The 16,867-nt window shown below is 42.1% G+C and overlaps 1 protein-coding gene across 1 annotated transcript in view; it reads right to left on the bottom strand.

Annotated features, from left to right (window-relative positions):
• The window catches only part of mcm9 (minichromosome maintenance 9 homologous recombination repair factor), a 46,348-nt gene that overhangs the window by 21,113 nt on the left and 8,368 nt on the right, over nucleotides 1-16,867 (bottom strand). Inside the window, exons 3-6 of the mRNA XM_073057395.1 lie at nucleotides 15,510-15,591; nucleotides 7,226-7,426; nucleotides 4,063-4,188; nucleotides 2,813-2,932 (exon numbers count right to left, since the gene is read on the bottom strand). Coding sequence (XP_072913496.1) covers nucleotides 2,813-2,932; nucleotides 4,063-4,188; nucleotides 7,226-7,426; nucleotides 15,510-15,591 — 529 coding nt within the window. The remainder of the gene's footprint in view (nucleotides 1-2,812; nucleotides 2,933-4,062; nucleotides 4,189-7,225; nucleotides 7,427-15,509; nucleotides 15,592-16,867) is intronic.

Below are 16,867 nucleotides of genomic sequence, written 5' to 3'. Positions count from 1 at the left end.
GATGCTGAAGATGTTCTATAGGTCAGTTGTTGAGAGCGCCCTCTTCTTTGTGGTGGCGTGTTGGGGAGGAAGCATTAAGAAGAAGGACGCCTCACGTCTTAATAAGCTGATAAGGAAGGCGGGCTCTGTCGTGGGCAAAGTACTGGAGAGTTTAACATCGGTAGCTGAGCGAAGGGCGCTGAGTAGGCTACGGTCAATTATGGAAAACCCTGAACATCCTCTACATAGCACCATCCAGAGACAGAGAAGCAGTTTCAGCGACAGGTTACTGTCGATGCAATGCTCCTCAGACAGGATGAAGAGGTCAATACTCCCCAATGCCATTAGGCTTTACAATTCAACTGCCAGGACTTAAGAACTTTTTTTTTTAAAAGCTATTATTAATGCCTTTGAGTTAGTGATTTAGATGCATATCATATTATTACTGAGTTAAGTATTGTATGTAATGAGTTTTTGCTACAACAAGTGTATGGGACATTGGAAAAATGTTGAATTTCCCCATGGGGATGAATAAAGTATCTATCTATCTATCTATCTATCTATCTATCTATCTATCTATCTAAAAAAGGATTAAACATACTTTTTCAATTTGGAATTCAATTAGTTAGAAGCACGTCATACAGTGCAATACTCCCTCACTTAACCCCTCAGTGACTTTTAGTTTGTTCTTAAGTAGTCACTACAACTGTAATGCTGTATATATGTTGTAATTCATAGTGTTTTGTTCTTATTATGTATTGCAATGTACTGCTACTGCAAAACAACGAATTTCACGACCTTTGCCAGTGATATTAATCCTGAGGAACAATGTTGGAGGAAGTCAGCTCTCGCATGATATCTCCTCACCTGCTTATCACCTCCCTCTGGTGCCCCTCCTCCTTCCCTTTCTTCCGTGGTCTTCTATACTCTCCTATCAGATTCCCCCTTCTCCAGACCTTTAACTCGTTCATCAATCAACTTCCCAGCTTGTTACTTCACCCCTCCCCTCTCCCAGTTTCACCTATCACCTACCACCTTGTACTTCTTCCTCCCCTCTCCCCACCTTCTTACTCTGACTTCCCCTCTTCCTTTCCTGTCCTAATGAAGGGTCTCAGCCCAAAACATCGACTCTTTACTCTTTTCCATACATGCAGCCTGGCCTGCTGAGTTCCTCCATCATTTTGTGTGTGTTGCTTTGGATTTCCAGCATCTGCAGAGCTTCTCATGTTTTCAGTATTAAATCTGATATTGATTTTGGCTTTACATGTTTAATTTTTATCCCCTCCCGCTTTTTTCTATTTTCCTCTCTGGGAGTACAGGACATGTGCAGCCTAACCTGCAGGCGTGCCTTCCTGCTCTACATTTCACAACTGCTATAGTATTTTGTCCACATTCTCACTCTCTAACTGCTCCCAGTCTCTCATTGACTAGATACCCTTACTTACAGCTTATCCCAATGCTCAACCCAGTTTTATCTCATCACAGACATCTCCCCTCCCCAACAACCTTCAATTCACCAGCCCAGTTCTGATCCACACCCAGTCTTCAATGTTCTAGTTCCCTGATTAGAGGAAGAATGTGGAAGTTTTAGAGAGGACGGAGAGGAGATTTAACAAGATGCTGCCTGGATTAGAGAGCATGTGCTATGTGGATAGGTTGAGCAAGCTGGGGCTCTTCTCTTTGAAGAGAAGAAGGATAAGAGGAAACGTGATAGAGATATATAATTATATAAGAAGCATAGACTTAGTGGATAGCCAGAGGCAATTTCCCAGGGTGGAAATGGCTAAAGGGAGAGGGCATAATTTTAAGGTGAATGGAAGAATGTATGGGTGGCGGGGGGGGGGGGGGGGATGATGTCAAAGACAGATGCTTTATTTTTAAACAGAGAGTGTTGACTGAGTAGAACCCACTGTCAGGAGTGGTGGTAGAGGCAGATACATCAGGTACATTTAAAGGACTTTTCATATGGATGAAAGTAAAATGGACGACTATGTGGGCAGGGAAAGAAGCACTAGTTTAATCTTGGAGAAAGTTAAAAGTCTAGTTGAGACCACAACAAGAGGCCATGAGTTAAAGGTGAAAGGTGAAATTTGTTTTAGGGGAACATGAGAAGCTTCTTCAATAAGAGAGTATTGAGAGTATGGAATGAGCTGCCAGTGGAAATGGTGGATCCAATGTTTGAGAGAAGTTTGGGTAGTTAGATAGATGGGAGAGGTCTGGAGTCTATGGTCCAGGTGCAGGCAACGGGACTAGATAGCTTAAATGGTCTGGCATGGTACAGATGGGCCGAACAGCCTGTTTCTGTGCAGTAGTTTTCTATGACTCTAACTGCTTGGTACAATATCATGGACAAAAGGACCTGTACTGTGCTGTACTGTTCTATGTTCTATGATGGTTTTTGACTTGAAACAATAACTTTTTTTTAAAATCCCACAGCTGTGACCTGACCTGCTGAGCATTTTCAGTATTTTCCATTTGTATTTCCGATGGGGCAGGGTTGACTGCTGGAATAAACAAGAGGTGGCTGTTCATCGAGGTGAGTTGAGAGGATTTAGCTGAGCTGGAAACCCAGATGTGTTTTTACAGCAGTCCTGTGGTTACTGTTACTGAGACTGATTTGCTTTTAAAATACAGATTTTTACTTAATTACTTGAATTTATGATTTGGATACCAGACTATAAGTGAATATGTAACAAGAATCATATTTTGGTTGTAAATTTCAAATACAGCTCTGTAAAAATAATGGATAATTAAAATCTTAGAGACTTGCATGATTTCCAATCCTATAAATATTTCTTTTTATCTTTGTACGATTTATCAATATTTCCTTTACCTGCACTCGTGGACCCAATTCCAGCTGTCAGGACCGACCGGGGTACAATTTTTGCTGCGTATTTGAGAAATTGAGATTTCCCAGTTCCGGGATCCCCAACCAGTAAGAGATGAGGTTCACCTTCAAAACAAAGGAACACTTAAAGGGCACACGCTCTTTCAGTAATTAACTACATGCACTCAGCCTGCAGCAGGAAAATGAGTGTGCACACTCATTGAAGCCTGCCAGCCCATCATTGCCATCCTTACTCCCCACCAGACTGGCCTTTTCCTGGATTCAGAGGACTGACTCAACCATCAAGGAATCCCTCAAAGCAGAAGAGGTTCTGGAAGGAAAGTAGGCAGCATAACCAGCCTCTGAGTAATCTGATGATCTTTGACTATTAGGCAGCATTTAAAGGCTTTTTAGGTCTATAAAACTAATCAACAGATACATTTAAAAGTACACGTGATTTTAAAAAAAAATTAAAATGAATTAAAAACTTACCTGGGTTATAGGGCAAGGTTAAATCGGTTAGGATTATTTTTCCCCAGGAGCGATAGAGAATGAGGGAAGATTTGATAGAGGAATACAAAATTATGAGGGATCTAGATAAGGTAAACGCAAGCAGGTTTTTCCACTGAGGTTGGGTGAGACTGGAACTAGAGGTTGTAGTGTAAGGGTGAAAGTTGAAATATATACAGGGAACTTCTTCACTCAGAGAGTGGTGAGACTGTGGAGTAAACTGCCCGTGGAAGGAGTGGATGTGGGTTAAATTGCAACTTTTAAGGTAAGTGTGGATAAGTACATGGATGGGAGGAGTATGGAGGACATTGGTCTAGGTGAGGATCAATGGGACCACACAAGAGAACTATTTGGCATGCATTAGATGGGCTGAAGGGCCTGATTCTGTGTTGCAGTGCTCTGTGAGTATTAGAATACCAACAAATTAAGGGGTAAAATAAAAGCAGATGAGAAGAAGAGTGCATTTAAATGTATATAATGTATAAGAGCACCTTCATACATTGCTTCATATGTCTAAAATATTTAGATCTTCTGCCCATTCAACCAACAAAATACCACATGAGACTTAGCAGGGGGCCTCATCTTTAAAATGAGACTGGAGGTAATTGTGCAGATGCACACAATATGAAAGTAAAAAATACAGATAAAGGCAATTAAAATATTTCTACAGACCAGGTAGAAATACACACTAATTTTAAAAAAATGCCAGTTCAATAAGATTTCATGCCTATTGCCACAGCACTAACCTCGAACTTTGGTGCCAGCTGCATCAATTCTTTGCACTCCACCTGCTAACGCCATGGCAACCGCTAGTTTAACCACATACATTCCAAATACCTGTGGACAAAGGCTGGCCAGAATCTCATTTCTTCCTTAAAAGTAAAAAAAAAAGAAGTTTTATGATGAAAGAAAAAAATTGCCTCTATTACATGTCATCAAAAATCCACACAGGCAAATTTATAATCCACTGTAAAACAATTTATCAGAACCAGCACAGGCTCTACTAGCTCCCAGAATCAGTCTCCACATGAACTGCTGGCAAGAAATTACAATGTACAGGAGCCTCAGGGTTTACCCCTGCCAGATTTAGGAACAGTTATTACCCCTTAACCCCTTAGGCTCTTGAACCAGAGGGAATAACATCACTCAACTTCACTTGCCCCATCACTGAAATGGTCCAGCAACCTACGGACTCACTTTCAAGGGCTCTTCATATCATAAGACCATAAGATATTTTACTTTATATAGGCACTGTATATATCACCATATACATTAATGTCATATATGTCATGCTGAGATTCATTTTCTTGCAGACATACTCAGTAAATCCAAAAACAATATAATCAATTAAAGACACACCCAACAGGACGGACAAACAACCATGGTGGAGGTTGAAGACGATGAAGAAGAAATAACTAAGCAATAAATATTGAGTACATGAGATGAAGAGTCCTAGCAAGAAAGTCCATATGTTGTAGTAATAGTTCAGTGATAGGGCAAGTGAAGTTGAATTAAGTTATCCTTACTGGTTCAGGAGCCTGATGGATAACTGTTCCTGAACCTGGTCGTGAGTCCTGATGTTTCTGTACCTTCTTCCTAATGGTAGCAGCGAGAAGAGAGCAAGACCTGGGTGGTAGGGGTCTATGATAATTGATGCTGCTTTCCTGCAACAGCATTCCATATAGAGGTGCTCAGTGCTGAGGGGGGCTTTACCCATGATGCACTGGGCTGTAGCCACTACTTTGTGTAGGATTTTCCATTTAATGAGAATGAGCGTCAATGAACAAAAAGCTTTAATCAACAGAGACGAATGACGATTTACTGAGACTGTGCTGTGTTAATGCGGTGAAAGTTCAGGCATAAAAATGAATGGTTTTACACTTCCTTTAACAAGCTTTATCCAGCCAATGGCACCACTGCGGAAAAAGCTGGTATAGGTGCAAGTCACTGGCCCACAGGTCCAGCAACCCTAACATCCAGCACGATCTGTGGAGCGTGTTCTCGTTCACTCTGATCCTGAGAGTTGACTTGATGCTGGTGTACAAGATGATAAGAGGCATAGACCAAGAGGAGCCAGAGACTTTTTCCCAGGGCAGAAATGGCTGATACAATGGGGCAGAATTTAAGGTGAATGGAGGAAAATATACGGGGGGGTGTGATGTCAGAGACAGGTGTTCTTTCTCCCCACAGAGAGTGGTGGGTGCATGGAATGTCATGTCGGGGTGGTGGTAGAGGAATATACATAAGGAGCATTTATGATACTCTTAGGGACATGCATGATAGAAAAATGGAGGACTATGAGGGAAGGAAGGGTCAGATTGATCTTAACGTAGTTTAAATGTCAATATATTATCATCGGCTGAAGAGCCTGTACTGTGATGTAATGTTCTCTGTTCTTGTGGTTTTGATAATTGTTCCATTTTCCTCCCTTATCCCAACGATATTCTGGTCTGTAGGCTAATTCACCATAAACATCGGGGCATGGGCAGGTGGTTAATTGCAAAGTGGGGAGAATAGGTCACAGGGAAAATCAATGAGGAACAGGATTGCTCTGTGCATCAGCATATATTCAATACATCAAAACAGCCTCTTTCAACATTGTAAGGAAGTGAAAAATCACCACATACATTTACATGCATTAGGGATTTGATGTGGTGCGTTGGTTGGGACACAACATGCAGCAAACAACAATATTCAACAATTATGAAGAATGAAGAATAAAGAATTATATAAATTAAGTTGGGGTATGGTTATGAAATTAAATGTCCATAATTCATAAATACCAGCATGTATTTACAACATAAACGGTGTTATAAGGTAACAAAGTATTTGCAGTGCAGTGGGGCAGGTAATAGATAGAGGGGGCTGGGGGGTGTTAACAAGAATGATTGATCAGATTAATTGCCTGGGGAATGAAGCTTTTAAGATGGCATGACACTTTTGTGAGTAGTGTCCACAATGTTTTTCTGGCCCACTTCATATACAAGAGCAATGATGTGATGCTGAGGCTTTATAAGGCACTGGTGAGGCCTCACCTTGAGTATTGTGAACAATTTTGGGCCCCTCATCTTAGAAAAGATGTGTTGGCAGTGGAGAGGATCCAGAGGAGGTTCACAAGGATGATTCCAGGAATGAAAGGGTTATCATACGAGGAACGTTTGATGACTCTGGGTCTGTACTTGCTAGAATTCAGAAGGATGAGGGTGGACCTCATTGAAACTTTTCACATGTTGAGAAGCCTAGACAGAGTAGATGTGGAAAGGATGTTTCCCATGGCGGCAGAGTCTAGGACAAGAGGGCGTAGCCTCAGGATAGTGGGGCGCCCTTTCAAAGCAGAGATGCGGAGAAATTTCTTTAGCCAAAGGCTGGTGAACTTGTGGAATTTGTTGCCACATGTAGCTGTAGAGGCCAGGTCGTAGGGGGTGTTTAAGGCAGAGACTGATAGGTTCTTGATTGGACATGGCTTCAAAGGTTACGGGGTGAAGGCCAGGAACTGGGGTTGAGGAGGAGATAGGAAAAAAGTACTAGCCATGATTGAATGGTGGGGCAGGTTCAATGGGCCAGATAGCCTAATTCTGGTCCTATGTCTTATGGTCTTCATTGTCCTGTGCACATACAAGTTCTGCAGTGATGGTAGACTGCAGCAAATGACCTTTTCTGCTGACCTGACAGTTCACTGTAGTTTTTGCATATTGTGGAAGGATGCTGCACCAAACCAGACAGCAACGGCTGATGTGAGAATGCTTTCCATGATAGCAACGTAGAATTGAACCAATACATTCCATATGATGCACCTTAGAAAAGTTTAGTTAAAATTCGTCAACATTTCATGTCCGATTATACCACCGCACAACGGAAGACCTCAAGAATCTAACAAAAGGAACTGATTGGCTCTATGCACATCTGCACCTGCTAGAGGATCATCTTTGTAATTCTCCCAGAAGTCTTCAAATTCTTTCTGGACATCATCATCAATAACAACTCCCGTCGGCTGTTCATTGTTCACTTCAAGATTATTGGCTTTCAGGACAAGTTCTAGGTCACAGCGGGAGTCTTGAGACAGAGGCCTCCACCTCTGCATAACCACACCATAAATAGTAATATCATCACCTATAATTTTAAAAACACACTTATTACTGCTAAGCATTTAGTTACTGTACAGTAAACTATTTAAGATTGCAGCAAAACTCCAATAATCCACTATCCAATACTTCAGAAATCACATTTGGTCAGTGACATATGCCAGCCTCGTCTCCCATGCTTCCGTGAAATTCACCAGGGCACCAGGCTCTTTTGAAACTCACCAGATTGATGAGAGAATTGGATTAGACATTACATAGTGGTGTTAAAAAAGTGGATCAAAATAATTTTAAAGTATTAATTAGACTAACATCCAAAAGTCCAGCAAATCTGCCAGTCCAACATCGCCAAAGTCCTGAGTGTGCTGGCCTGTTGGTGATTAACACTATCTGACAACCATTAAAACAGAGAAATAAAATTTGTTTAGATTTGTTTAATCTTTTACCGTGAAAATTTTAGAACTGATTCCACTGGCCACACAGATTCTAAATGTGACACTCAAGGTTACAAAAGATAAGCAAATGGAATCACCTGTTTAGCAAAGAAGTCAAGTCAAGTCAAGTCACTTTTATTGTCATTTCGACCATAACTGCTGGTACAGTACATAGTAAAAATGAGACAACATTTTTCAGGACCATGGTGTTACATGACACAGTACAAAAAACTAGATTGAACTACGTAATAAAAAAACAACAGAGAAAGCTACACGAGACTACAGACCTACACAGGACTGCATAAAGTGCACAAAACAGTGCAGGCATTACAATAAATGATAAATAGGACAATAGGGCAAGGTGTCAGTCCAGGCTTTGGGTTTTGAGGAGTCTGATAGCTTGGGGGAACAAACTGTTACATAGTCTGGTCGTGAGAGCCCGAATGCTTCGGAGCCTTTTCCCAGACGGCAGGAGGGAGAAGAGGTTGTATGAGGGGTGCATGGGGTACTTCATAATTCTGTTTCCTTTGCGGATGCAGTGTGTAGTGTAAATGTCCGTGATAGCGGGAAGAGAGACCCCGATGATCTTCTCAGCTGACATAGAACATTTATGATATATTTTACACCACATAACAGTATAACACAGTCCAGGCCCTTTGGCCCATGACATTGTGCTAACATTTAAATCCACTGCAAAACTCAATCTAACCTTTCCCGCCCTCATAGCCCGCCATTTTTCTTTTAACATGTACATATCTTAAGTCCCTAAATATCTGCTTAACCATCGCCCTTGGCAATGTGCTCCATACCTCAATACTCTCTGAATAACAGATTTACTTCTGACGTCCCTCCTATACATTCCTCCAATCACCTCAAAAGTATGTCCTTTTGCATTAGCCATTCCAACCCTCAGAAAAAATCACCAGCTGTCCATTCTATCTTTGCCTCTTACACACATCATTTACTCCAAAGAGAAATTCCCTAACTTCCTACACAGTGTATTCACAAAAAAGTGTATAAAATTCAGCAACATATTTGCAACCATATTAATAATGGATGTGCAGTCATATCTGAGGTCTCAGTCGGTCAGAGGTGACCATGGATATTGTGTCCTAGCTGTCTAGATACACAAGCCGAGGTAGTACGATATGGAGAGAAAGCTGTTGCCCATGTAACAAGCTCTTCCTCCCCATGCATCCAAAGGAACAGCAGAGACCAATACAGTTTGGCACCAGCAGCATCTTAGGAGCTGCCAGTCAACATTGGACTCAATGTAGAACTGCCTTAGGGACTCCAGCTCTGTGTTTTTACCCTCGGGATTTACTCTTGAAGCCTGCCCTATGAGTGGGTATAGCCACAAGGCAGCAGAGGTTTGAGATCAGTTTTCCTTCTCCTAGATGAGCTGCCAACCACGGCTGACGAACCCCATCTGCCTGAAGGGTGATAGAAAAGCACCCCAAAGAAACAGGCCCTTTGTTCCATCTGGTCTGTGCTGAACCATTGAAACTGCCAATTCCATTAACCTGCAGAGGGATCATGGCCCTCCGTACCTCTCCCATCCACGGATCCAACCAAACTTCTCTTAAACATTGAAATTGACCACTTGCGCTGGCTGCTCGTTCCACACTCCCACAATCTTCTGATTCAAGAGGTTTCTCCTCATGTTCCCCTTAAACTTTTCACCTTTTGCCCTTAAACCATGACCTCTAGTCATGACCCACCCAACCTCAGTGGAAAAAGTCTATTGGCATTTACCCTATTTATATCCCTCAATGTTGTATAATTCTATCAAATCTCCTCTCAATCTTCTATATAACCATATAACAATTACAGCACGGAAACAGGCCATCTCGGCCCTTCTAGTCCATGCCGAATGCTTACTCTCACCTAGTCCCACTGGCCCGCACTCAGCCCATAACCCTCCATTCCTTTCCTGTCCATATACCTATCCAATTTTACTTTAAATGACAATACCGAACCTGCCTCTACCACTTCTACTGGAAGCTCGTTCCACACAGCTACCACTCTCTGAGTAAAGAAATTCCCCCTTGTGTTACCCTTAAACTTTTGCCCCCTAACTCTCAACTCATGTCCTCTTGTTTGAATCTCTCCTACTCTCAATGGAAAAAGCCTATCCACATCAACTCTATCTATCCCCCTCATAATTTTAAATACCTCTATCAAGTCCCCCCATCAACCTTCTACGCTCCAAAGAATAATGTACCAAGGAATAAAGTCCTAACCTATTCAATCTTTCCTTATAACTCAAGTCTTCCATTCCCAGCAATATCCTTGTAATTATAATATGTTATTCCAGTATTCACTGCCTTAAACTATTCATATTAATATCTTTCAGCGCACAGTCAATCTTTTAAGTCATTGCAAATTACTGTTGGTTAGTCATCTGGATAGGTGCTAGCAGCAGGTTTTACTTCACAAATATTTGTGGAACGAATTAACAAAAGAGCTATAACAGAAACCTGTTTCTCAGATGTTTCTACCCTGCTCTGGTTTCTGACTGGTTGGAATCAGTGATTAGATTCAAATGCCTTGTGCTTTTGCAAGAATCATACATGTTTGCCCAAGGTACTGGGGAAAATGAATCAGCATGGACTGAAGATTGTCCTCAATGCGATAACCGGTCAGAATAATATGGTCTTTTCAGGCAGGAGGAATGTAACTAATGGATTGAAGTTGTTTACACTTGATACTATCTTTGTACTATACTGCTGCATGCTCAGCCTGCTACTGTTCACATCACTGACGTATGACTGTGTTGCAGAATTCATCTCAAACTGTGTCATCACGTTAGCAGATGACGCAACAGGGGTTGTCCTCATCAACAACGACGATGAGTCCAAGTACAGAGAGGAAGTGGAGTGGCAGGTGGACAGGTGTGAGAACGACAACCCAAGTCTGAATGTGGAGAAGACCAAGAAAATGACTGTGGACTTCAGAATCATAATAATACATAATAATATAGAAAAAAGAGTTCATTAATTATAGTAAATATATATACTTCAAGTGGTTGAATTAAAATAGTGCAAAATCAGAAATAATATATTAAAAAGAGTGAGGCCGCGTTCATGGGTTCAATGTTCATTTAGGAATTGGATTTCAGAAAAGAAGCTGTTACTGAATCCCTAAGTGTGTGTCTTCAGGCTTCTGAACCTCCTTTCTGACGGTAACAATGAGAAGAAGGGTGAAGGGTGATGGGGGTTCCTTAATAATGGACACCGCCCTTCTGAGGCACCACTCCTTGAAGATGTCTTGCATACAACAAAGGTGCAGAGGAACCATCCCCCTCTGTGCATACATGGCTCCCTAGGAGTTCACATCACAGAGGACCTCACCCAGTCCCTCAATACTATCTCCCTGAATAAGAAGACCCAGCAGTGTATCCACGTCCTGAGAAGACTGAAGCAAGTGAGGTTTCTTCCCCACTACACTCCCATTTTAGCTGAATTTCACAGGAGCACCACTGACAGCGTCCTGACAAGTTGCATTCCCATCTGATACGGGAGCAGCAGAGGATCGGGCTGGAAGTTCCTACAAGGGCTGTGAGAGCGGCCGAGAAGATCGTCAGGGTTTCTCCACCACCCATCGAGGACATTTATCAAAGTACTGCATGCTCAGAACCCTTGGTATTATCAAGCATCCCACCCACCCGTCCTGCATCCTCTTTGACATTCTACCACCAAGCAGGAGACAGCGATGTACAAGAATGGTCAAAATGAGAAACAGTTTCTTCCCTCAGGCCATTAGACTTCTGAACTCCCTGCCATATCGCATCTGAAGTGTCACCAGATAACCCTACAATATTTAATTTATACACTTTACATTGTTTATCTACGTGTAATCTATTTGTATTTAATTCCTACTGTCCTAAGTTATTGTGTGTTATGTGTTTTGCACCCTGGCTTGGTGAAACATTGTCTCGTTTGGTGGTGTACACATATATAGTTAAATGACAATAAACTTGACTTTATAGCATACAAATCAGTGATCATAAACCAGAGCCAGATTCTAAAGGATCAGGTCTTGGTCTTCTGCTTAAGATTTAAAGCAGAGGGGGCAGAGGGTAAAGTACCAATGATATGAAAATAGCTGAGAGGACATGTTGAGATGAGAAAATCTGAACTGAATCCATGGCATAGATTTGTAAGGCAAATTAAACATATGGAGCTTAATGGGGAATTGCCAATCGGAAAGAGCTGCAGAGGGTTGTAAACACAACCATCTCCATCTTGGGCACAAGCCTCCCCACCATCAAGGACATCTTCAATAGGCGATGCCTCAAGAAGGTATCATTAAGGACCTTCACCTTCCGGACATGCCCTCTTCTCATTACTACCATCACAGGAGCCCAAAGACACACACTCACTGTTTAAGGGACAGTTTCTTCTTCCCTGCTACCGTGACATGTCAAGATATTTCTACTATTAGAATTATCTTAAATGAGAGAAGATGAAGACACAGCCTATGCGATAGTTTAAACCGAAGGTACACAGGAATGTCTCTTCAAAGAGGAGGGTGAACTTCTTGAATTTTCTGCACTGGAGGGTGGTATTAGGAGTATTGGGTTCATTGGGAATATTTGAGGAAGATGTAGATAGTCTTTGAAAGATAAAGGAATTTTGAGCTATGGGGGAACAGGAGTTGAGGCCTGGGACAGTTCTACCTTGGTCATTCTGAATGACGGGGCAGGCTTGAAGAGCCAACTGGCCTACTCCTGCCCTGTTTTATGTTCTGAAATACTTTTAATGAATCCTACATATTCATCCTACATACTTTTAATGAATCTTACATGGTATGGCCACGTAACAAGATCCAGCTGCCTTGCAAAGACCGTTTTACAAGGAACTGTGGAGGGGAAAAGAAGGAGGGGCAGACAGAGGAAAAGATGGATGGACAACATGAAAGAATGGACAGGGAAAACACTTGCGGTGACCCAGGCCCTGGCACACAACCGTGACAGCTGGAACAGACTGGTGCAAAGCTTGTCATGGCGGCACCCCAACGACTCCACCAGGAGTTAAGGGCGCAAGAAGAAGAACATACCCCCTAAACAACTTTAATATGTTAATTTGATTACTTTTAAAAAATGTTTATGGATGATGTTGTTTGGTCCTTTTTTGGGTGGCTTGTCAAGGGCTGGTATAATAGCCCACACAAGAGAGCTGCTACCTTACAGCTCAAAAACAATCTGCTCTGGATTGAACACCCTCAAGACTTCGTCTCCATTTTCATCTTCTCCCTCACTCTGCCTGGCTCCATCTACCCCTTTTATTTCCTTGCCTGCTTCCACCCAGCACTCACCTGCCTCTGTCTCCCAACTCTACCTCTTCCACTTTCCCCTCCTGGCTCCTTTTGCCCTACATCCCTCACGCCTCCTCGATCCACCCATCACCTACCAGCCCCATCTCACCTGTCCTCTTTATATCACTCTCTTCCTTCTTCACTAAAGGTCATAGGTTAAGTGTGAAAGGTTCAAAGGTCGAAGTAAAAAGTACATATATGCCACCATACAATAACTAATAGAATCCAATAACTGCAATAACTGTGTATAAGATGATGAGAGGCATTGATCGTGTGGATAGTCAGAGGCTTTTCCCCAGGGCTGAAATGGCTAGCACGAGAGGGCATAGTTTTAAGGTGCTTGGAAGTAGGTACAGAGGACATGTCAGGGGTAAGTTTTATTTACACAGAGAGTGGTGAGTGCATGGAATGGGCTGCCGGCAATGGTGGTGAGGGCAGATAAGTTAGGGTCTTTTAAGGGACTCTTAGATAGGTACATGGAGCTTAGAAAAATAGAGGGCTACAGGTAACCCTAGATAAGTATAAGTACAAGAACATGTTCAGCACAACGTTGTGGGCCTAAGGGCCTGTATTATGCTGTAGGTTTTCTATGTTTCTATGTTTTTAAAATCAATGAAAGACCACACCAATATGGCAGACAACAAACTGCAAAAACAAAATAAAAAAGAAACAATAATAATAAATAATCATTAAGTTGAGAATATGAGATAAAGAGTCCTTGAAAGTGAGTCCATAGGTTGTTGGAACAGTTCAGGGATGGGGCAAGTGAAGTTATCCCTTTCGGTTCAAGAGCCTGATGGCCGAGTGATAATGACTGTTCTTGAACCTGGTGGTGTGAGTCGAGGCTCCTGTATCTTCTTCTTGATGGCAGCAGTGAGAACAGAGCATGCACTGGGTGTTGGGGGTCCCTGATGATGGATGCTGCTTTCCTGTGACAACGCTCTGTGCACATGGGCTCAGTGGTGGTGCTGGACTGGGTGGAATATTTAATATATTTAAATATTCAGAGGGAAGCTCAGCGGGTGGTGCAAGCGTAGAATGAGAAGTGGTGGATGTGTGCTTGATTGAAACACTTAAGGGAAGAGGACAAGTACATGGATGGGAGGGGTATGGATGGCTATAATCCAGGTGAGTATTGATGGGGCAAGGCAGAATAACAGTTCAGCACAAACTAGAAGGGTTGAAGGGCCTACTTCTGCACTGTAGAGTTTTATGACTCTATAATACTCATGGCCCTGAAACATTGATAATTTCCCTCTGCCCCCATTGAAGTAACTTCACCTGCTGAGTTTCTCCAGCAGATTGTCTTTTGTTCTATAATGTAGTCATCAAAGGTCTTGTAAAACATGGTAGTACTGATAATATACTAAGTGATTAGATCATTGTTGACTAGATTATTTAGGAATTGTAGTTCTGGGTGAAATTATAGTGTCACACATTCTGAAGATTAATTGGTAAAGGCTTTAATGGTGACAACGATCACTTCTAGATTGTACACTTGGATTCTGATCTGTAGACAGACACTGTTTGTAAGGAGCATTAAAATTTCACACACCAGTTGGTCTTCCAAAGTTGCCGTGAATGTTGATAGGGTGGTTAAAGAGGCCTTCATTATGAAGGGGACCGAGTTCAAGAGCCATAAGGTAATTTTGCAGTTCTGTAGAACTATGGTTTGACCATACATCAAGCGTTGTGTTCAGTTTTGGTCACCTCATGGCAGGAAGGATGTGAAAGCTTTAGAGAGGGTACAGAGGAGAACTACCAGGATACTGCTTAGATTAGAGAGTATGTCTTATGAGGAAAGGTTGAGCAAGCTATGGCTTTTCTCCAGATCAGGGGCCCCCCAACCTTTTCGTGCGATGAACTATTACCATTAAGCAAGGGTCCGTGGACCCCAGATTGGGGAGACCTGCTCTAGAGCAAAGAAGGATGAGAGGTGACTTGATAGGGGTGTACAAGATAAGAGGCATAGATAGAGCAGACACTAGAACATTTTTCCCAGAGTGGAAATGGCTAATATAAGAGGGCATAATTTTAAGGTGAATGGAGGAAAATATGGGGGGGGGGGGGGGAGAGAGAGAAATGTCAGAGTAGGCTTTTACACAGAGAACGGAGGGTGCATGGAATGCATTGCCAGAGGTGTTGGTAGAAGCAGATGCATTAGGGTCTTGAAGAGACTTAGATAGGCTCATGGGTGAAAGTAAAATGGAAGACTATGTGGGAGGGAAGGGTTAGATTGACCTTGAAGAGGGTTAAAAGGTCAGCACAACATCATGGGCCAAAGGGCCTTACTGCGCTGGACAGTTCTTTGTTCAGCCTGCCTATGCTAGCCATTCTCACAACTTAATTAGGAACTTGTACCTGATTTGCAGGTGTCCACCAAATCATCTTCCAGTACAACCAACAACGATCGAGGTATGCTTCCCACAGACAGCCTCTGGACCTGTTAGTGAAACAGGGTGGATATGTAAGGAATAATGCCGACAACTGTTACATGCTAGTCTAATCTTGCAAGGTCCACAGTGACATAGGCAGAGGTCAGGATCAAACCCAGATCACTAGAGCTGTGAGCCAACACCTCTAACTACTTCACCGCTGCTTCATTAAACCAATAGCTCATGGCACTAATGCACGAGGTAGTAGTCTGTTTCTAATGGATACTTTCTGAAATCAGAAAGTATAAAGCATTTGCCATTCAAGATAAAGTGACTTTAAAAAAAATGTGCACCAGGTCTTAATTATAACGAAAAACATCACTATTACCAAACATGAACCATTACAAGAGTGGAGATCTCTCTGTTCCATTTTAATTATTGTTGGAAATCTCCACAATTAAATGCTCCCCCCTCTGTTTCTGATCCTTTTTTTTTAATGCACTTCTTCCTTCTGCAACCTGGTATGGAAATTAAAATGCCCAGGAATGGAAAAACCTACAGAAAGTGCTGGATATAGCCCAGTCCATCAGAGGCAGAGCCTTCGTCACCAGTGAGCCCCCCTACAAGGAGCCCAGTCACAAGAGGACAGCATCCATCATCAAGGACCTCCTCATCCAGGTCATGCTCTCTTTCTGCTTCTACCACCGGGACAGGAGCCTGAGATCCACACCACCAGGTTCAGGAACAGTTATTACCCTACAACCATCAGACTCCTGAACAAGTGTGGACTACTTCATTCACCTCATCTCTGAACTGATTCCACAACCTACAGCCTCCCCTTCAAAGATTCAACAACTCATGTTTTCAGTACTATTTAATTTATTTGCACAATTTGTCTTCTTTTGCACTTTGATTGTCAGTGTTTGTTTACATATTTTTAAATAAATTCCATTGTATTTCTTTATTTTCTTGTAAATGCCTGCAAGAAAATGAATCTGAAATGTCGTACATGTACTTTGATAATAAATTTACTTTGACTTGACATCTCGATAAGTTTTCACACTTTTGTACTTTTGGCATAGGATTAAATAATCTACCTTTAGTTTCTGGTTTAGGTTCTGCATGGCTCAGTGAGGATTATTCACTCTGAGGGGATAACAAGATACACATTGCTTGCAGATTGAAACAACTATTGGCAGACACTGTTCTGCTTTCACCAGGGCAACTGCTGTCAGCACTTATATCTAAGATAACGCAATTCACTGTGGCCAATTTCGAAAGGCCAAGTGACGTAGCTGTTGTCACCCTCTTTGCTTTTTCTCCATACTTACATTTTTCTCAAAA

This window comes from Hemitrygon akajei, chromosome 9 (assembly GCF_048418815.1).
Source record: "Hemitrygon akajei chromosome 9, sHemAka1.3, whole genome shotgun sequence".
Taxonomy (NCBI): Eukaryota; Metazoa; Chordata; class Chondrichthyes; order Myliobatiformes; family Dasyatidae; genus Hemitrygon; species Hemitrygon akajei.
Note: the sequence above shows the minus strand (reverse complement) of the source record. Positions and strands in the feature narration are given on the sequence as shown.